This window comes from Sorex fumeus, unplaced genomic scaffold (genome assembly GCF_029834395.1).
Source record: "Sorex fumeus unplaced genomic scaffold, SorFum_2.1 ptg000128l, whole genome shotgun sequence".
Lineage (NCBI taxonomy): Eukaryota > Metazoa > Chordata > Mammalia > Eulipotyphla > Soricidae > Sorex > Sorex fumeus.
In genome coordinates this window covers 29748904-29771517 of record NW_026606185.1, presented here as the reverse complement: position 1 = coordinate 29771517, position 22614 = coordinate 29748904, and the positions used below count along the sequence as shown (strand labels likewise).

At 44.9% G+C, this 22614-nt stretch overlaps 1 protein-coding gene across 5 annotated transcripts in view; it reads left to right on the top strand.

Moving 5' to 3' along the window:
* Positions 1-22614, top strand: part of KCTD1 (potassium channel tetramerization domain containing 1) — a 206032-nt gene that overhangs the window by 137389 nt on the left and 46029 nt on the right. For 4 of the 5 annotated variants that reach the window (XM_056137960.1, XM_056137962.1, XM_056137964.1 and 1 more), the window contains one exon: positions 20022-20200. The exons of the other annotated variant lie outside the window; for it this stretch is intronic. In XM_056137960.1, the coding sequence (XP_055993935.1) occupies positions 20022-20200 (179 nt within the window). The remainder of the gene's footprint in view (positions 1-20021; positions 20201-22614) is intronic. 5 annotated transcript variants of the gene reach the window in all.

Sequence of the window (22614 nt, the reverse complement as noted above, 5' to 3'; positions counted from 1 at the left end):
CAAGCAACTCGATGAACAACGGGAGGACAGTGCTACAGTGCTTTCTAACTGAACACATTGATGTGTTGGTGTTTAAAAATCAGCCACGAGCCATGGTTTTGCCCCCCTTCCGCGGTGTCCCTGCTCCCCTTCCCCTGCCTCGTAGCAGCTGCTGTTCTTCCATCTTGGTAGAAACTGTGGCCCCAGCCTCAGGAGGCCTGAAAGGTAGGTCTTTGTGAAATGTCCAGGAGCCTGGCCACTGTCCAGCAGTTTGGGAAACATAGAGCAATATGGGAGAAGATGGGATGATGTGGGGACATTGATTCCCGAACATGAGTGAATTGAAGAGGTGGTGGTGGGCAGGGGTGGGTGGGGGAGGGCTCACATAGATAATGCAAGTCATTGCCAAAGGACAAAATGAAGACGGGGGTGCAGGATGGAGCAGTAGGTAGGTGGGTAGGTGGGTAGCAGTGGGTAGGTGCTTGCCCTGCACACAGGATTCACTCCTGGTGCTGGGAACTGAACCCAGCTTCTCTGAACCCCACCATTCATATGTGTATGAAGCCAGGAGTAAGTCCTGAGCATCACTAGGTGTGGCCCAAAGACAAACAGAACCCAAAAATTATTAATAATAAAGATCACCAGGGCTGGAGAGTTGGTACGGTGGGTAAGGTGCTTGCCTTACAGTCAGGGTTCAGTCCTACAAGTGGGCACCACATGTGGTCCCCAGGCATTGCTAGGAGTGATCCTTGAGCAGAGCCCTAAGCACAGCCGGATGTGACTCCAAAACAAAAGGATTCAAATACACTTTTAATAAGGGGAACTAATTCTGTACAGGGAGACAGTATATTTTTGGAAACAAGCCAGCCCTTGAATATTCTTGCTTTGGGTATTTTAGGGTACTCTCGGAAACTTTTTAGCACTCCTTGTTGACAAAATGTGGGCCATGGGCAGGGTGGACCTGGTACCGAGTGGTCCCCGGGAACAGGCAGGCCCCCAGTTTGCACAGGTGGGGTCCAGCACCCTTGTCAGGGTGAGCAGCTGCCCCAGAAGGCTCCCAGATGCCCGCTGAGCAGCTGGTCTGGGCAGGCAGCATCTGCACCGGAAGCCGGGAGCCCGCAATGGAGACGCTCCGGAGTTTCTGCCTCCCTGCACCTGTCGCTGGGGTGGTGCCACTCCACTTGTTGAATGCAGCCTTGCTGGACTTTGGCTTCTCGGCCAGATTTCTAGGAAGTGTGCTCGCAGCCCTGGAGTCCTAGAGAGCCTCTTAGTGGCACCAGCCAGTTAGATCAGCTGAGCCGAATCCTAGCTTTTTCAGTTGCCTTTTTCCGAGTGGGAGAACTTTCCTTAGGTTAGTGAGGAAGTATCTGTCTGCAGTGGAGTATGGGGGAGCTCTCTGCCATGATATCTCCAGATTGGAAAACTATTAATAAAGTATATTTTCTCCTAAGTAAATGAGGGTGCAGTAAATACCTTAACATACAGCTATCAGGGCCAGGTGAATTTGGGGACACCACCATCATCTTGGAAACTTCATGGAATGAAATCTTAACTCAGTACTCCCCACATGTGTCTGCATCTGACTCCTTCTTTCTCATAGCATCTTTGATAAACAGAGGTTTACAACATTATCAGGTGAAATGTAACTTTTAAAGCAACTTTTAAAAAATGCATGAGGCTAAAGAGAGAGTACAGGAAGTAAGGCACTTGCCTTGCGTGAGCCCAACCCAGGTTCAAATGTTGTCCCTGAGCATCACCAGTGATCACTCCTGAGCGCAAAATGAGGAGCAACTCCTCAGAACCTTCAGGTGTGGCTCACAGACAAACAAACCAACATGCTTCTCTGTTTATTTGCATGATTTGTGTGATGCAGCAGCAAGGCATGTACTTTACTATTGAGCCCCAGCCCCAGCCCATGCTTATGAGTAATTATAGCTCTAATGCAGCAAAGCCACAGTTACCCACAGTGCTACCCACGGCTATTGGCCACCAATCTTGTTTTCAGATTCACAGAGCAGAGTCTGCAGCACTGTGGGAGAGACTTGATACCCACATTCGGTCTCAGTCACTTCATAGCTTTGGGACTTGGCCAAATGACTTAACTTCCATAAATTTCAGTTTCTCTATCTGAAATGGTGTTATACTAATTTTCCCTTTATGGTCATTGCAGAAGCTAAATGAATTGAATCTTGTAAAAAAAATGCAAAACAAAACAAAAAACACTTGGCCCAGTGCCTCGCACATACTAAGCACTCAGAAAATACTTTAAATTGTTAGTTCACAAGCTCCACAAAGATTGACTCGTCAGTGGAACTCAGTAGACTGTGTCTTCAGGGACAGGAGGGATAGATGCCATCAACATTTGACTGGACTTAAGAAAATTACAGCTGACTCTTATGTTCAAACTTAATGTAACTAAAGGAGAAGAAAGTACTGTGTTCGTTTCCTGGGGCTGCTGTAACAGAATGACTTGAACAATTTATTGTCTCACACATCTGAGCATAGCCAAGACTAAGGCAGCTTTGGTGCCTTCCTTGGGCCGGGACGTAACTTCAATAAACTTCAGTTTCTCTATCTGAAATGGTGTTATGCCTGCTCATCTTTCCAGGCTCTGGCTGCTCTGCTGGCAGCCTGGGCTGAGCTTGGATTGTAGTTGCAGCACCTGATGCCTGTCTTCGCCCCAGGTGGGCTCCCTATGTTCTTCTCTCTCCCCTTGTTGCTCCTTTTCTGTGTGGTGCCAAGGATCAAGCCAAGGGCCTCAGATATACCAGGGCTCTACAACTGAGTTCCCTTCCCGGACCCCATGTTTTCCCTTCATAACAGAAGGACATCAGTCCTTATGGAATTGGGGAGCACCCTACTGCAGGAGCACTTAACTAAGTACATCTGCCAGGACTCTGTTTCCTAATAAGACCACGTTCTGAGGCCCCGGGGGTTAGGGCTTCCACGCACAGATGCTAACAAATCGCATAGTGGTATAGTGCAGGTCTGGTACAAGTGAGACCAGGGTTGAATCTCAAGCATTGCCAAGAGTCAAAAACAGTGCAGTCACCTAAAATATGGTGGTGGGAAGGTGTTATGGTGGTGGAATTGGTGTTTGAATAGTAAGTGTAATCAAATATTGTGAACTACTTTATAAAAAAAATTAAAAACAAGAAAACAGTTGAAGGCCAGGGAGATGGATCCGTAAGCTAGGTGGAACAGATGCTTTGCATGCGGAAGGACCAGACTTGATCCCTGATTCCACATGATCCCCGATCACTCCAGAACTGGACTCCGGTAACAGAGCTGGCAGTAGACCCGAGCATCACTAGATGTGGCCCCCGATAAAAGCAAACCTTGACTAATGACAAGGGTTAAAGCGATTGCCTTGCATGTAGCCCACCCTGATTTTATCCCCAGCACTGCACATGGTCCTAAGAGCATGACCAGGAGTGATCCCTGAGCACAGAGCCAGGAGGAAGCCCTGAGCATTGCTGGGTGTGCCCCCTGTTCCACACCCCCCCCAAAAAAAACCCCACAGGGGCTTCTTTTTCTTTAGAACCACTTTCATTTTCAACCTGTTAAAAGTTGTACAACAAAATGCATTCATTTTAAGTGTGACCTAGTGGCTTTGTGGGGTTTGCCCCCAGTTCCCTTTGTTTTGATTGTTGCAGTGAGGGGAGGGCGGGGGTTTTCCCACACACTAGGTTGTGCTCACCAGGGTTCACATGCCTCTTTTCCGCGCTTTACTCACCCGACTGTGCTGGACACTGCAGGCACACTTAGGTGCTGAGAGCCACTGGGAATAGGGATGCTCTCAAGTGGACAGCACTGGGGGTTATACTCACAGCCTCATGCTTTTTGCCACAGCACCATTCCCTGTCCCCCTCAGTGAGTTTTGACATGTCTGCACTGCCATCCGCAGCACCACAGTAAAGATAAGAAATAATTCTTCTTTTTTCAATGAAGAAATAGAAATTTATTGGGGTGCACTCCCAGGCAGACCCTACAGGCTCCTGGCCAGACTGGGGTAGAACCAGAAGATAGATTTCATGTTCTCATAGAAAGTGCCCAATCATTCCCCAGTCTTTCCCCCAAACCCCTCCCTGCCAGCCCCAGGCGAGCTCTGCTCTGCTTCCCGTCACTGTAGTTAAGCTGGCATTGTACCTTTCAAGCAGACCATGTAAATGAAAGCATCTACTGCAGGTATTCCTTGCTGGCTTTTTTTGCTTGTGTCTGCAAGTGAACCGTTAATCTGTATGAGTCTAGTATAAAATTTTTAATAACGATAAATCCTGAGGGTAGAATTCGGTAGCTAGTGGGACTGGAGAGATACTACAGTGGGGAGGGCACTTGCCTTGAACACGGCTAACCTGGGTTCTATTCCTGGCATCACATACGGTCCTCCAAGCACTATCAGGAGTGATTCCTGGTTGTAGAGCCAGGAATAACCCCTGAGCATCACCTGCAGAGCCCGACCCTCCCTCCCACACACACACACACCCACACTTAAAAAAAATAGCTAGCGGGTCTGGAGCAATAGCACAGTGGTTAGGGTGTTTGCCTTGCATGCAGCCAACATGGCCGACACAGGTTTGATTCCCAGCATCCCATATGGTCCCCTGAGCACCGCCAGGAGTGATTCCTGAGTGCATGAGCCAGGAGTAACCCCTGAGCATCGCCGGGTATGACCCAAAAAGCAAAAAAAAAAAAAAAAAAAAAAAAAAAAAAAAAAAGCTAGCTAGTACACAATTCTGATAGGTCTTTTGAAATATTTTTAGTATTTATTTTTGTGTGTATATTAGACACACCTCATGCTTTCATTAAACTCTCTGATCAGCTTAGTTAATTTCTAAAGGAAGCATTTGGGTGTGTGTATGTGTGTGTTTTTTGATGGGGGGATTGTTTCAGAAGTCTGATTCCTGGTATCTGGATAAAGGTTTTAGTTGGGGGAATTGGATGTTGATCTTAGATTAGGGCATCAGTATATTGGGGTCCAGGGTATTTTGAGTGACATGTTACAACATAAGGTTACCATAAAGATGGGACGTGATAATACAGGTCAAAAGATGCTTATGATGCATGGTGCCCCACAAGGGCCCTCAGAATGCTCCCCATCATTACTGCTATTAATGGGTGCCAGGATGGTCTGACAGGAGCACCGTTATGGTAATCCCACTCTACACTCACTGGCCTCTGGGTGTTCACCCTCCTCCAGGGAGAGTTGGGTCTGGCAGAGGGAAGGGACCCCTCCACCACCAACACCACCAGCCTCCCTATCAACACTGTCTTCTGGAGGTCCTCTGACTGATGTAAAGTTCTGTTCCATCCTTTATTGCAGGAGGATGTTGGGGACTTTGCAGGACCTTTCAAACCCTGCCCTCCAAATGTCCAGCTGCTAAGTATTTAAAATGAAATGGGCTGGAGGTGCCAAACTCAGGCTGAGATTTTTTCCCCCCTTTGGTGAGGGAGGCAGGAACTGGGTCATGCTCAGAGGGCCTGGGGACCACTCCCAGTGATGCTCCGCCAATCTTTGAGGGCACCTGTGTGCTGCTCGGGCCCTGCAGTGCTAGGGACCACCAGGGTCACCCCTGTAGTTCTTAGGGGACTTCTTGGGCTATAATACCCAGTGACACTGGGGAGCCATGTGGTACTGGGGAGCTAACTAGGATCCGATGCATAAACCCTGACCTTTCTTCTTGACCCCGAACTGGGAAATTTAAGTTCTGCTCCAGGTACTGCTCCTGCCTGTCTTTGCACACGCCGTGCCAGGCAGGATCAGCACCTACAGGCATGCATTCAGATTTCTTCTTAGGATCAAGTGAACATTTTAGGGCTAAAACATGGACTTGGCTGACAGCATCTTCCTAGCAGCTACTTTAGTTATAGGTTGGTGTTTTTTCCCCAGTTCTAATTTGTCATATTTTCATCCACCCTTATCCTTCATATCACTTTGGAAATATGTGTGAATTAAGGTCAATTAGCAAATGTGTTGACATCCACCTCAAACCAGATCTTCCAAGTTATCAGCAGATAAATCTTGAAGAGGTAGTAATTTCAGCTAAGTGGCAATTAAACAGTAAGAATTATCCTTAATAACCTCCATGGGGGTACCTGAGGTCTTCTCTCACGAAGTCTTAACAAGTAACTGTTCATCATCAATAATTTAGGTGGCATATCATCTGACTTCCACTTAGTTTTACAAGATTACCTAGAACTAGAATCCCTCTGGGGAGGTAGCAGAGGAGAAATTGCAGGGAACTTGTGTCACTGGCATTGTGTTTGCCAGCAGTGGGTCCTGAACCTCCCAGAGCCTCAGTTTCCCCTTTTCAGTAATGGTCGCTAACCAATACTTTTCCAGTCTTGAGTTCGTTGACTCTTCCTGATCGAAATACTAATATGCAAATCGTGTTTTAGAGCTGATAACTCAAATTTGATCCTGTGTTAACAGAATTAACTTTAATTTTGTTAAACGCAATGTCAGATTTGACACTGAGAACATACTTATGCTAATTAGAACAGGTACAGTGAAGAGGTTCCTCCTGGAGCTTTCTCCTTTAAGACCGAATTGAATTGATTTTTGATGCTGTCTCACAGATTTTTAAATTATGAGTAATAAATGGCAGAAATCGACTATGAATATATAGGCCTTTACCTTGAACAGTCTCAGTCTCACCTCATATTTCACATTTCAAGTATGTTAATTTCTTACCTCCTCCTTATGCCTTTATTATTATCCAAGTCAATTATATTAGTGCAGCTGAATATAGCTTGGTAGAGAGAAGTGGTTGTCACTACTTAATTTGTTTAACATTTTAATTTCTGTCTATCAGCTACACGAAATGGGATGTTAAGTATATTATTAGCAGATAAAATAATTCCAGTGCTGGAATTTATATGAGTCTTAATTTATATAGATAATACTTAGGCCAGATAATTATGTGCCATTATTACTAACCTCACTTGATTTCCTTTCAGTTTAGATGTATTTATTGGTTTCTGAGCATCGCCCAGTGATGCTCAGGGGTTACTCTTGGCTCTGCACTCATGAATCACTCCTGGTGGTGCTTGAGGGACCCAGGAGATAGTGGGAATCAGATCTGAGTCAGCTGCATGCAAGGCAAGCACTCTACCCTCTGTATTATCACTCCAGCCCCGGGATCTGACTTTTAAATTTTGTTCCTTAAAATGTTTCCATAAAATTCTGGACTGAGTTGTAAACGCAGCATTAATGCTTCAGTGTCACTCCTGCTAGAGTCATCCTTTCCTCTCTGTTGGCCATAAAACTACATAGAGTGCAGTGGTTAGGGCTTGTGCCTGGCATGTGCCAGCCTGGTTTGATCCCAGTGCTGAGTCGTGGCACCACATGGCTCCCCAAACATAGTGAAGCGCAGTCCTCCAGGTCTCAGTGCCGCCAGGTACAGCCCTGGAGGAAGCTCCCAGTGCTTCCAATTGGCCTGGTCATCCCTGATGCACACCAGGGCCAGAGCAGCACCCCATCCCTCTTACTGAGCTACTTCCTGATTCACTTGCCATGAGGGGCCCCAGCCTTCTGAGCACTATTTGGGAGCCACTCCTCCAACCCCTAAGTAGTAAAACAAAAATAGTCCCAGCACTCCCTACTGACGCCCCCTCCTGTGAGGCGCTGGAGGGCTAATGCAGAGTTCCTGTGACTACACCCCTCCCCTCCCTGGGCAGTTCACTGTGTTGTTTGGCCTGGGTAGTGGTATGCATTGACTTTTTTTTTTTTTTTGCTTTTTTTGGGGAGTCATATTTGGCGATGCACAGGGGTTTCTCCTGGCTTTGCACTCAGAAATTACTCCTGGTGGTGCTCAGGGGACCATATGGGATGCTGGGAATCGAACCCGGGTCAGCCGTGTGCAAGGCAAATGCCCTACCTGCTGTGCTATCTCTCCAACCCCTGCATTGACTATGATTGCACAAAAAAATCCCCATCATTTCCTTAGACTTTAGTGTCCTGAGATTGAAGATTTTTGTCTTTTTGTTTCCTCGGGTGGGATGAGTAGGTAACAAATCAGAAGCTTTTCAGGGCTTCTGCCTCGGGGAAGCGCACTGAGGTCACTCACTGGAAGGAGATCAGAGCACTCAATTACAGAGCTTATGGGCTTGCTTCATCACCATCAGTGCTGTTTAGTCATTTCCTACTCCGTGCAAAAAGAAAAAAGTATTTCAGTAAGTACTGTGGAGAGTTGATAGGGAAAATAACTGGGTGGCGCCTACCCCCCTCTTTTCTTTCAGATCCTATCTGCAGACTGTCCGTGGATGCCAGTGATCTGCTGTTCTGTGGGCTCTGGCCTTTAGCCATGAGCTCACTGATTGGCAAACTTTCCGACAGGGTTAGGGGATCTTATTGCAAACTGGGCATTGGCCCCACCAACTTTAGAATTAGTACACAGAGGGATCATTCAGATTTGTTATCAGGAAGACCATACCAAGTTGCAAACCATGAGAGCTCTACAAATCCCCTTCCCAAGTCTCTCAAAGCTGCTCATCAAAGAAAACCACTCAGAAAGAGCTGGGAAGATTTTACTATGGGACAAACAAGAGGAATTACCAGCAAGCCAACAAATAAGTAAAGAAGTGGTGGAAAATCAGGCTAAAGTCGAACTGGAGAGAGACCACCAGTAGGCGCTTACCTTGCACATGGCCAATCTGGGATCTATTCCAGGTACCCCATATGATCTCCTGAGCCCTGCCAGGAGTGATCCCTGAGCACAGCGCCAGAAATAAGTCCTGAGCACCGCCTGATGTGGCTGCCGAGAGGGATTAAAAATAACAACAACCAGAAACTTATTTATCAACCCCACTCCTCCACTTTGTCCCTTGTCTCATGCGTTTTCCTTCCCATCGGTTTCTCTTTCTGTCTCTCCCACATCCCTGTTTTTGTCTTACTTCCTGCCTCTTTTCCTGTCCTCATCTTCTCCTTTCTTCCCGCTCCTGTTCCTGGTCTCTGCCCCTGTCCTGCATCTTGGACTCTTTCTGCTTAGAATTGCACTGACCACCTCTCCCCACACCCCACCACTCTCACAGAGTCTTTCACCTTGTGGTTAAATAACCATCTGATACAGTTAAGACTGGCCTTTAAAGAACACAAAAGGAGTTCTGCTGCACTTTTGGCTTCTTTGAGTGCAGTGCTGCTACTTGAGGCTGCTTGCCGCCACAGGCAGTGCAGGCAGTGCAAGGCCTGCTTTCAGAGTGGGGCCAAGTGCGATGGGTCAGACTGGAACAGCATGTTTGATACAAGAGAAGGCAGGTTTAGATCCTGAAGTATTTTGTTTCTAACTTCAAGTCAACTAACTTTTTGACCCTGGACAATATATCTAAATATGCCCGTCTAATTTTTTCCTTCCTTGGACCTTATAAAAGATTTAGGGGGGCTGAGGAGTGGGGGCATGTAGCTCAAAGAGGTGAAGCAAATGCCTTGCATGCATGGGACCCTGATTCAATCCCTAGCTGGCAGGCCCAGTTCTGGTGTTGTTGAGAATGGCATTCTGGACCCCCTGGGCACCACTGGAGGGTCAGAAGATAAATAATAAAGATCAAAGGCTTGGGGCTTCTGCTTGTTCTTAAGTCTTTGGTAGTCTCATAGAATATTGTTTCCTATGCATCAGCCCTATGTGAAGTTCAGGTATGATATTTTCTCTTTCAATATATTTTTATTTTGTACCACACTTCCTGCCCATCAGGTTGGTCTTTAAAAAGTTGGGTTAAAAAAAAAAAACAACTCTTTTCGGTATTTATTTTAAGATTCTACCCAAGAACACAGATGTCTCCTTTACAGTGTGAAAATTGCAAATAGCTCATTGCAATAAAATACTGAGGAGGACAAGTTTTTTTGCTGCTGCTGTCTTTACTGTTCATTCGCCTGCGCCCTAATCTGTGTTTGCAGTTCTATAATCTCTCCCATCTGGCCCTAAGGAGGAAGTCACATCCCCCAGTACCCATCTCAGATCTCCTCAGCACCAAATCTTTAGTACTCAGGCCCTGCAGTTCATCACTTACCAGCACTGTTGGGCCTCCAGGGCCCGTCTTGGGCCACAAGTTGGCAGCCGCACCCTTGGCTTACAACACATCGTCAAGAACTGAGCCAGAACTGAACACCCCTACTTGAATTCAGTACCTTTTCCCACCAATTGCTTATGTGGGAGCAGGTCACTGAGAGCCATCAGGAGCCAAATAGCTCGAAAAGAATCAGTCCACACCTCCAGAGGGTAAAGACCCCACCTGGCAGCAGATTCCAGCCAGGAGAAATGTTTTTGACAATCTACTGCACCTTTGGCATACCTGTCAGATGGTGCACATCCATTGCATCTGTTGTGTAAACATGGAGTGTCTCCACCTCCCACTTTTTTTTTTATTACTCACTGTGTCTTTTTAAGATGTCACTAATTTTGTTTACAGCAGGTTCTTTATTTTTTTATATCCATTTTATATCACAAAAACTTTTGAGTATCCTGTAAGGTGATTTCAGATTAGTAACCTGGTTGTTTTGTTTTGGGGAGCCACACCTGGCAGTGCCCAAGGCTTGCTCCTGGCAATGTTCAGAGGACTGTGTGTGGTGCTTTGGCTCACACTCGGGTCTGCTGTGTGCAGGGCATATGCCTTGCCCGCTGTGTTCTCTCTCTCTCTCTCTCTCTCTCTCTCTCTCTCTCTCTCTCTCTCTCTCTCTCTCTCTCTCTTTCTCTGTCACTCTCTCTCTCCCCCTCTATTTTGGGACCATAAAAATATAAATATGCAAGTCTAATAAAATGTTATTAAGTAGACATTCTTGGGTGCTGGAGAGATAGTAGGTTGAATGCCAGGTTTGTATAGTTGAGTAAATAACAGGCTTTGATTATCTAGCTTTGCTGAGGAGGCCCAGGTTTCATCTCTGGCACCACATGGTACTTACTACTCTGGCACCCTGATCCCTGCCAGGAATGAAATCTGATCAATACCAGAGTATGGCTCTCAAATCCAAAAATCAATAATTATTTTTTGAGGGAGGAGGCATACCTGGAGGTGCTCAGGACTAAACCCTGGCGATGTACTCAGAGATCATTCCAGGAAAGTTCCAGGGAACCCTGTGGGGTGCCAGGGATTGAACCCCGGTTGCTGCATACAAGGTAAGCTCCCTACCTGCTATACTATCTCCCTGGTCCTACCGTTTCAAGTCATAGAATATTTAAAAACTCAGGAGTGAGAAAAGTGCTCTAATTCGTCTGGTCCCACAGCATAGATTATAAATGAGAAACCTGAAGTTAGAGAGTAAAGCTCTTGCCAGAGTCACATCACTCACCAATGACAGAGCCCAGACTAAAACGTGAGCCTCTGCTTCATCACATTCCCGGAGAAACATTTCTGAGTTTAGAACCCTTGATTGATGTCAACATGTTAAAAGAACAGCAGTTAGTTCCCTCTTTAGAAGGTAACCGAGTCAAAAAGTGGGAGTACGAAAAAAAAATTAGACGTACCACCCTTGTAATACAAAATTACTAAATATAGGTATATCTTACTTTAAAATAACATATGGTCCAGAGAGAGTGTTTGCCTTATATGTGTTGAGCCAGGTTCTATCCCAGCATCCCAAATGGCCCTCCAAGCATGCCAGGAGTAACCCCTCAGCACCACTAGAGGTGGCCCAAAAAACAAAACAAAAGAACCCTATAGCCTGGATTTATAAAACCAGGAATATTACATTTCTTTATGTTCCAAAGTATCAGTTACCCTCAAAAATAATTTGCTTACAAATGTCAGTAAGGGGACTGGGGAACTAGTACAGAGATTAAATCATTTGCCTTGTACACAGCTTTGCCGTGAACCTGATTCAGTTCTTAGTACCATATGTGATCCCCTAGCACTGCCAGGAGTAACCCCTGTTTATGTCCCTGACCGAAAAACAAACAAATAAACAAACAAAAACCCTGAAAGTGTCATTAAGTAGCATTTTTTAAAAGCACAATTTTAATTTGTTTTAAATTCATATAAAATCTTATAGAAAATTTTCTGTGTAGATGCTTAATTCCCACTTTAGGTTCTCAACTCCCTGAAGAATTCACTTTCACAGTTTTCTAACTTGGCACCAAGTAGATGAGGCAGCCAACATTTTCCAAATGAGCAGTAGACATGGCATCATTCATGTTTTTTGCTTTGTAATCAATAAGGCCAAACATATTTAAGACTCTTAAAAGGAAGTCCCCAATGAGGGTCTCAGTTTAAGTGAGAAGGAACACATTTAGCTTTTGACACTCTGTGAGAAAGGGAATTTTTATGACTACATCCAAGAAGTCAATAAGTCAAGTTTATTGTCTGCTTAGAGACAGATGTGTTCTGTAGTTAACATCAGGAACTAGCCATTAAAGGAGTACATAAAATGCCAGTTGTCTGTGGTGGGGAAATGAGAAGTCCGAATGGGAGGAGGCGGTCACTTCCTGGAAACATTGACTCCAGCCTTCTACATGGCCAGTGACCGTCTGTCTGCCCCTCTAAGCAAGTTCAACAACAACGATGACAATAAAACCAGACCAAGTGCCTCAATGTCGATGGCCCATGCAACTCTCCCCCTTCTCTTTGAACGCCAGGGAGTATTGGTTGCTGTGTCTTGGGGAATAGTAACCTTATCCTCATACACAATGGCTAGTGCGTAAGATATCACAGTAAATTCATTACTGGATAATTATAGGCTAAGCTGCTTGACCTCAGAGTCAACTTCCCTCTCTCTGAAATGGTGATAATACTTAACATTGTGCAGAGGTTTCTGATTTCAGGATGGAAAGCCTCCTTTGAGTGTTAGATACTGTTTAGTTGCCAAGCTTTGTCGTTTGTGTCTTCCTTCCAAGACAGGGCATGTCTGAGCAATTTTTATCACCTTGCATCACTGTCTCATATCTGGGATTGGGGGAGTCCTGGGGGAGGGGACAGATGACCAGGGAGTTCCCAAGAGCGTGGAAACTCTAAACTCTTACCTCCTTTTTTTTTCAGGATCAAACTAAATAGACTTCTGTCTCAGCTAAATATGAGCTTACTATGACCATTTAATTTTTTATTCATCACATTTCCTCCCTGGCAAAGAAATAAAGGGAAAGGAAGCATCATCACTAAATTCAAGTTCATTTATTTATTTCTAAAGTCTTTTATTTTAAAAAATATCCAATCATCTGCGAAGGTAAACTATCAGAGCAAGCCAAAGGTTTGTACTGCTTGAGATGATTAGACTATAAAGTATGGTGGATTTTATTTTTTCTTTTAAAAAAATTTTTTTTCCCAGAAGGTTATGGTCAGGGATGTTGCTTAGTGGCAGAGCACTTGCCTGTGTGAGTCCCTACGCCAAATAAAACAAATGTTTCCAAAGTAACAAATGTTGGGCCAGAATAAGAGTGCTGCTGTGGAGATAGAGTGCTTGCCTTGCATGCAGTCCACCCAGGTTTGATCCCCAGCCTCCCATATGGTCCCCCTGAGCACCTCCAAGCTGATGATCCCTGAGCAGAATACCACCAAGTGTGGCACCAGCCCTGCAAAAAATAAAACAAAACCAAAAACAAATGTTTGGTGCCAATAAGCATGAAAGCATAAAAACAAAAATAGAATCATCATCACTCAGTCCTAATCTCTACTAATATTTTGGTGCATTTTCATAATTTTTCTTGGCATAACACATGTTGTTGGTTTTTGTGTTTCTTTTCTTTTTTTTTTTGCAAAAATTGTCTTTCCTTATAGAACTGTTACATTTTGATTGCATTTTAAAGCTATTTTTAATTTTTGTTTTGTTGTTGGGCTACACTCTGCCATGCCCAGGAGTTACTCCTGACTCTGTGCTCAGGGATCACTCCTGGAAGGGATTAAGGACCATTTGGGAATCAAACCCAGGGCAGTCACAAGTCAGCAAATATACCCTACTCAATGTACTATCATTCTGACCCCACGCTATTTTTAATTTTTAAAAAGTTAAGTCTGGATAGCTCAACAGGCTGAGTGCCTGCTATGCATGCAGGATGCCTTCATTCAAGCCTGGGATCTGAATGGTCCCCTGAGCACAAAACTGGGTGTGGACCAAAACCAAAAAAATTGTAACATCTTTGAGTGGAGTGATAATATACACTTGCCTTGCACACGACCTTCTGGAGTTCCATCCCCAGACCTCATAAGATTCTCTGAGCCTGCCAGGAATAAGCCCTGAGCACCTTGGATGTAGCCCAAAAACCTAAACAAAACAAAAATGAGTAACATCCATAGTCCAAATGTAATTGTTTTAAAAAATATTTTGATGTTTTAGGTGCATTTAAAAACACCTTAGAACTCTAAAAATTTATAAAGTATGTAATAAACATTGCAAAATTATCAGAATGTTCTCTTTTCAAGTTTACTTTCTTTTAGCAAATAAATTTTGGCCAGTATCATTCTTTTCATGGTCCCAGGTTGGTAATCTAATAAGAGAGATTCTCCGATACATATTTCACTTTGAGAAAGGAAAAAATAAAACAAAGGCTCATTGAGAGCATTCACTCCATTTCTGGCAGAGACTGTGCATGGAAATAGATAAACAGTAGTAACCTTCCTGGCCAGAAGCAAGAAGAATAACTTTTGCTGTTGTAGGTTAGAAAGTAGTTGCAGATGAACTCAAAACAGTTAGTCATATTAAATCAACTTCGAAGCATCCAACTTTTCATTGTTTTTCTTTTTAATCTGTTAAATCAAGATTTTCATCTGAAATGAAACATTATTACAGCTCAAATGTTCCTTTTGATTCTTAGTTGCATTTGACTTGGTTAGTTTTACAGTATCAGGGGTTGAACCTGGAACCTCCCACATGCAAGGCAAATGCTTTAGCACCATGCCCAGCTCCTCAAGGACTGTTTTATTTGATGAACCTACTGTGACCGTTTCATTCTCCACTTCCTGACTTATACTTTGTCCAAAGTGCAGGATTAGCATTTTTGTCTAAGTGCTATCTTACTTTCTTTCTGTTTGTCTCTATCCCATCATGTAAAGCTTGTTTAATCTTCTTCCCACATAGACTTTATCTCCTCCCTAAGCGCCTTTCAAAAAGAGTTACTCTGTGCATATGGTTTACCACTTTGTAAGCCATGTCCTGGAAGAAAATTTTCCTGTCCTGGAAGAAACTTCCTTTGCCCTCTGCCAGTAGTTTTCAGCAACCTTGCTTGGCTTTATTTTTTTAAGCTTTTTAGATTTGGAGGGAGGAGGAGGGGTGACGCTTGAAAGTGCTCAGGGGTTACTCCCGATTCTGTGCTCAGGAATCATTTCTGGTCAGCTCAGGGTGCCCGGGCTTGAACCCGGGTCGACCGTACATATGCATGGCAAGTGTGCAGTCCTGGGTTTGATTCCCAGCATGGCAAAAAGATACAAAAGAAGAAGTCATCAAGAACTCAATATGAGGGCTGGAGCGATAGCACAGAGGGTAGGGCGTTTGCCTTGTACACAGCCGACCCAGGTTCGATTCCCAGCATCCTATATGGTCCCCTGAGCACCGCCAGGAGTAATTCCTGAGTGCATGAGTCAAATCAGGAGTAAGCCCCCTGTGCATAGCCGGGTGAGACCCAAAAAGGAAAAAAATCAGGAGTAAACCCCCTGTGCATAGCCGGGTGAGACCCAAAAAGGAAAAAAAAATTCAGTATGGTAGCTGTTAGCCACAATGTTATTGAAATAAGAGTCTAAATTAATTACAAAAGTTTTAGATTTTATAAAAAAAAAAAAGTCTGGAGAGATAGCCCAGAGGGTTAAGGCCACAGTCAAGTATGAGTCACCAATGGTGTAACACATCGATGTCCACACTAACAGGGAGAGGCAGGGAGGAAGCAGACTTGAATAGTAGTCTTGATGAAGTCGAAAATGCAGCTACGGGCAGCAGAGACCAAAGTGTTAGGGCATATGTTGTGCATGCCAGAGGCCCCAGCACCATTAGGAGCCACCTTGCCCTACACACTGGGATAAACCACTGAAAACTGCCAAAACAGCCCCAGCACCCTCCCCCCCTTCCCCCCACCTCTTCACCCCCCCCCACACACACACACTCAACGCACACACGCAATGAAAATTCATCTACATTCTTTGTAGTCCAAGCCAAGTCTCACCAATCAAATCTCCCAGAGGCTGGAAGCAATCATGTAAAGAAAAGGAAGCCCACAGGGATAGATAACAGAGTCTCTATTCAAATTAGCCTTTAAAATAAAGAAATTAGGGGCCAGAGATTCAGCTCAGCACTTGCCTGGCACATGTGAATGACCCTGGGTTTGATCTTTGCCACTGCAGAAAAATACGGATAAATTTCTTTTACATAGTAATAGGAAACCTGGAGATAGGAAGCTCAGGGTTGGTTGGTTCAGGGCTCAACAGTGCCCAGGAGGCCCCAGGTTCTTTCCAGCCCTCAGCACGGCCACCCTGGGCATGGGTATCCTTCCGAGGCTGATGGGCAGGCAGGTACTGCCCAGCCCCATGTCCCACAGGGGAGGAAAAGAAGAAAAGAAAGTCACAGGGGAGGAGAGGGAACTACCTGATTATGTAAGATGGGGCATCTGCAGCAGATGCAACAGGAAATCCAGTGGGACCCACAAGTGCCAAGGTTTCCCAGCTCCAAATCTCCAGCCCCAATTCAGCCTCGAATATTAACAATTCTTCCAAGCTGCACCAAATGCAGACGCCTTTCTGCTCTGTTACCGAACCATCAGTTAATGCCTTAAAAGTGGCCGTGACTAAGGGGAATCATACGGAACAGGGAATGCTTCCAGAATGGGCAGCGAAAACCCAGACGAGCTAGGGGGCTTTACCAAAGTTCAGTTCTGTACCTCACAGCCCTGCTTAAAACCTGCCTTCACCTACTCATCTCGAAACTCCCTCTTTGCCAGTAAGAGTTAATCTCCACAGCCGCCCCCAGCTGAAGAAACACTGTTTTAATTTTAAATTTAGCAATATCCATACATTTATGATTTACAATGTAAATGCTATGGATTCTGAGAAATCTGGAATCCTTCAACCAATCAGTTATGCTTTCATTTTTTCCTCCTGCTATATAGACCCTGCAGTGTTAGAACTGTATTGAATGAGGTCACAGTCTAACTACAGTATTAACCCTGCAAATCTGTTCATTTTTCACCTGGGCACCCTGAGGCAAGATATAGAATGTGTCCGATTGAAAAACTATTACAGAGGGTGCAGTGCTATGATGGGCTGAATTGTGAAAGACAGGGAGGGCAATGGGAGTATATGTGGTTGTGGATATGGGTGTGTGTGGTGTGTGTGTGTAGTGTGTGTGTGTGTATGTGTGTGTGTGTCCAGGAAATAATTTTTAAACAGAAGTTCATGAGCTTTGGGAAGATAACTCAAAGGGTCAGAACACTTCTTTGCATATGGGAGACCGGGGTTTGATCTCTGACACTGTATGGTTCCCTGAGCATCACTGGGTGTGGCCCCAAACCAAAACATAGTAATGATAAGAAGTCAGGTAGACTGTATGTCTTACAAGTAGAAGTTGTATATATTAACAGAAAAATGTGTTTCCTCTCATTCAATTTTTAGAGTACTGTCAGTGTCTCTGAACCTTAACTGGGCTGTGTTTACCAGCATTCGTGCCTTTGTTTTGAAGTTTTCTTCCCTGTTTGATACCTCTAAAAGTTCTTTCTGTGTGTCACAAAGCCTTGTTGTGCCCTTTAATGTTTGCATTATTAAAAACATACAGGCAAAATAAAGGATAATACAGTGATTGGTTACCCATGAACACAGCACCCAACTTTAGAAGTGGAACGTTAACTTTTTCTCCAACTCTGCCGGGCTTTGTGTAATTCAGCATGGAGAAGAACACAACACAGATGGTCAGCCGAGGCCCAACCACCAGCCCATTCGAAATGGATGTGGCTTCTGAAAGACTCACATTCAGTCCTGCCTGGGCGTGGGCTAACGCTAAGTAGTCAAACAGTTAAGCCCCAGGGAGTTCCTAAAGCTGTTTCAGATCATAAAATCTATGATGTTTTGCAAATTTATATTTGACCACGCTGGGTTTTATGTGCAAAAACTCAATGATTCTCCCCTTATCATCTCATCAAAGGCATTCTTCATACTCCCACCCTTATGCTGTGTCACTGGCTCCACCGCACATTGTTTGCCTGTTTGACAAACACTCTGGCTAAAGGATCAACCTGAGACTCTCCCTGTGGCCCGATGCTCGTGGGATCCCGGCCAGAGTGCAATTCTTCAACCAGGGACTCTGATTGCGTGACCCATGAGGAAAGCCAGAATCTTGACTTGCCTTAGCTGTGGTTTGGTATCTAATTGGAAAGCAATCAACCATGTTTGGATTGTGCTGGAAATATTTATATTGCGTCAGGGGAAGGACATCCTATTGCATTTTCTCAAGAGTGCAGTTTCTTCAGCGTGATCCTGCTGTCCCCACCGAGAGTTTCGTGCGTGCTGTGCTCGCAAGACCACCGCACACTTCTCCCTATCACACCGCCCTGAGAAGCCCCACTTCCTCCAGCAGCTAGAAGGACAGTAGCACACTTGCATATGGCACTCTCTTGTCAAAGCCTCCCCGGATCTCCATCCTCTAGGCAGAAGAGCAGGGGGCCAATGGGTAGAGGGTGTGTGTGTGTGTGTGTGTGTGTGTGTGTGTGTGTGTGTGTGTGTTCTCACTTAATTGATAGGTACATTGATGGTTCCTGTTTACAAGGTATGAATGCATGGCTCAAACGTCTGTGACTTCTGTTTTCCAGGTTTGAAAAGCAGAGACCAGATGGGGGAGATAGTACAGAAGTTAAGGCACTTGCCATGCATGTGGCCAACCCCTAGTGTGGTCCCCAGCAAGCACTGCATATGGTCCCCTGAATGTTTCCAGGAGTGGCCCATGAGCACAGAGCCAGGAGTCTGCATTGAGTACCTCTGGGTGTGGACCCAAAACCCAAGAGAGAGAGAGAGAGAGAAAAGAAAAGCAGAGATTGATGAGCACATTCTGCAAAGCAGAAGAGCTAAATGTTATTCTAACTGTGTAGCTGTGAGAGAGTTTTTTGAGAGAATGAGACCGCAGCCCACATATTTTCTCTGGACGTGGGTTGTTTTAAGTGTTGATTATCTTTTCATCTGGAATGAATCGCTCTGCTCCACATTTACCAGTTATTAAATGCAAGGAGTCATACTAAGGCCAACAAACAGCACAGCTAGCCCCGAGAGTCCATGAAATGGGGGGGGGGGGGGGGTGTCATTGCCAGAGGAGAGGGGAGGGGTGGTGGGAGGGATGCACAGAGGTGGGGGGGGTTGCATGACAGTGACACACATGCATAAAGCTACCCAAAATTCCACAGTATTGTAAGCCACAGTCACAGTCAGTCACAGTCCTCCCGTTATTCATCGATTTGCTCGAGCGGGCCCAGTAACGTCTCTATCGTGAGACTTGATGTTACTGTGTTTGGCATATCGAATACATCCCGGGGAGCTTGCCAGGCTTTGCCGTGTGGGCGAGATACTCTTGGTAGCTTGCCGGGCTCTCCTAGAGGGGTAGAGGAATCGAACTCGGGTTGGCCATGTTGGCTGCGTGCAAGGCAAATGCCCTACCGCTGTACTATCGCTCCAGCCAATGAAAAAAAAATTTAATAATAAAAGGAACTAGAGAGATACACAGCAGGTAAGGCACTTGCCTTGCACACAGCTGACCCTGACCCAAGATTCTATCCCAGCACCTCAGATGGTGCCCTGAGCACCTCCAGGAGTGACCCCTGAGCATCGCCAGGTGGGTGACCCAAAAACAAACAACACCACCAAAAACTAGAAAAAAATAAAGCAAAACATGGAAATAAAATAAAAATAAAAGTTAACAAACTGGTGTGTGAAGGGAATATCAGTTTTCAGCTCCTTGAGTCTGAGCATGGGACATTTTCTCAGTTACAGGATTAATTTTTTTTCCTGATCCGCATTACAACAGTGAAAGCTGGCTGATTTTCCAGATTTTATTGCAAAATGAGTACCAGCACTCGCTAGTCACTTATTCTTTATGCTGTTATGTTTCCTTTCTCTCCGCGGTAAAAAAGAAAACTTGTCTAAACTTGCTTATCTCTCTGTAGGACAGTCGGCCCAATATGTCAAGACCTCTGATTACTAGATCTCCTGCATCTCCACTGAACAACCAAGGCATTCCTACTCCAGCACAGCTCACAAAATCCAATGCGCCCGTCCACATTGATGTGGGCGGCCATATGTACACCAGCAGCCTGGCCACCCTCACCAAATATCCCGAATCAAGGTAATTCGCCAAACAGAAAACTCACCCTCACAAGTGCATGATGTGATGATGATCTAACGGTTTTCCCTCTGACCAGCGGGACCAAGTTAGCACAGCTGCTCTTTGACATGGCTGTAAATCCACCAGCCAGGGGTCATTTCTCGACTGGGTCAAGGAGTTGGAAAATTAGCCAGCAAGACCTGGGTTTTGGGGGCTGGGGCAATAGTACTGCACACAGCCCACCTGTGTTGGATCCCCAGCATCTCAAATGGTCCCCCAGCACCACCAGGAGTAATTCCTGTGTACAGAGCTGGGAGTATCACTGGATGTGACCCAAAAAGGGGGAAAAAAAACCCCTGAAATTCTGTGAGTTTTTTACTCTGCAGAGATCTTCACATTCCTTGGTCTAGTGCTCGAGCTCGAGCGGGCCCAGTAACGTCTCCATTGGAGACTTTGTTGTTACTGTGTCTGGCATATCGAATACTCTCGGTAGCTTGCCGGGCTCTCCGAGAGGGGCGGAGGAATCGAACTCGGGTCGGCCATGTTGGCCGCTTGTAAGGCGAACGCCCTACCCGCTGTGCTATCGCCATAGCACAGCGGTAGGGCATTTGCCTTGCACGCAGCCAACATGGCCGACCTGGTCTAGTGCAAAAAAAAAAAAAAAAAGGAAAGAAAAGAAAAGGAATTGGAGTCTTTCTTCTGATTCAAGGTTTCTTAGTAGTTCCTAGAGTTTAATGATTGACTGATTTATTTGTATTTGGGCCCCACCCAGCAGTGGTCAGGAGGCTATTCTTGGCTCTGTGCTGCAACCCAGAGCTCAGGTGCTTCCAGGGATCAAACTGGGATCTGCCACGTATGAAATAAGTGCCTTATGCTCTGTGCTGTCTCTTCAGTTTAGTTTTAGCTTTACAGGTGATCACTTTTATAGGTGACAGTTTTCTAGGTGATGACCAACTTGTGAACCAGAGTTAAAAATAATAAGAGATTCTCCAAACAGTGAGATGTTATATTTAGAACTCCAGAAAGCCATGATAGATTTGTTTTAAAAAAATGAATAAATAAAATAAAAAGGTCAGTGGAGCTTTTGGTGAAGGCAGATAAGACCAGAGAGACAGTACAGTGGGTAGGGCACTTGTCTTGCAGGCTGCTGACCCAGGTTTGATCCCCAGCACCCTGTATGGTCCCCCAGCCTGTCAGGAGTGATCTCTGAGCACAGAACCAGGAGTAAGCCCTGAGCAGGTGAAGAGGGACAGTACAAATAGGGAGTGCTGTACTTACCTCTACTTAAGTTTAAGTGTTTCTGCCTAAGAGCTTCCTGTAGTACTAGGGAAACCACTTGCTCTGCAGTCCAGGAGAGGCCTCCTGGTTCTGCCTAGACTTGGACTCCAGTACTTAGCTCCTGGAAGGGGATTCATTTTCTCACTTAAAATGAAAAAATAACTCTGAGGGAGGATGAGGAAAGAGGCAGGAGTTTACTTGAGCTGCTATGGGATTTGGGGAAAGAGGGTTTTTTTCTCCTTGTCTTTGCTGCTATGAAATGCCAACTTTACTGCTTAGGCTTCAGAAGGACATCAAGTTTCTTGAAGGAAGGACACCAAGCCTCTTACAGGGCAGAGCTAGTTCAAGTGATAGAACAGATACATAGCATGCAGGAAACCTAAACTGAACCCCTGGTACTAGGGAAAAAATAAGTGTGTGTGAAGTGTGAGTGTGTATGTGTGTATATGTGTGTGTGTTTGCAAAGTGACAGAGTGACAGATACCAGTTAGCTTAAAGTCCAAGCAGATATCATTGGCAGAGAATTGCTATCATCCTGAAAACTTTACGGAGGCTGTTTTTGCTTTTTTTTTTAAATTTAATATCACTTAACTGTCTGATATTTTATGAGAATATGTGCAGGTTGAGAAGATGAAATGTTTCACCTCTCAACTTCATTTCTCCAACTAAGATGAGATAGTTTTTAAAATTAGATTTATATAATTTTTGTTGTCAAAGTCTGTGCATTTTAAATGAGATGATCATATCAATGAATTACTCTATCATTGAATTCCCATCTTCCCTCACTGCATTGTAAGTGCAACAGAATCAAGTAATAAGATGACTATATTTCTTCAAAATATCATTATAGGAGTTGGAATGATAGCACAGCGGGTAGGGCGTTTGCCTTGCACACAGCCAACCCAGGTTCGATTCCCAGCATCCCATATGGTCCCCCAAGCACCACCAGGAGTAATACCTGAGTGCATGAACCAGGAGAAACTCCTGTGCATCACCAGGTATGACCCAAAAAGCAAAAAAAAAAAAAAAAAAGAATTATTATAGTAGTAACATTCTCTTTTTAAAAAACCCTATTTCCATTCCCTCTAACCTTCAGCTAATGCCAACATCAACAACAGAAAATCATTGTGCCTTTTCAGATGAAACGCTAGTTTTAG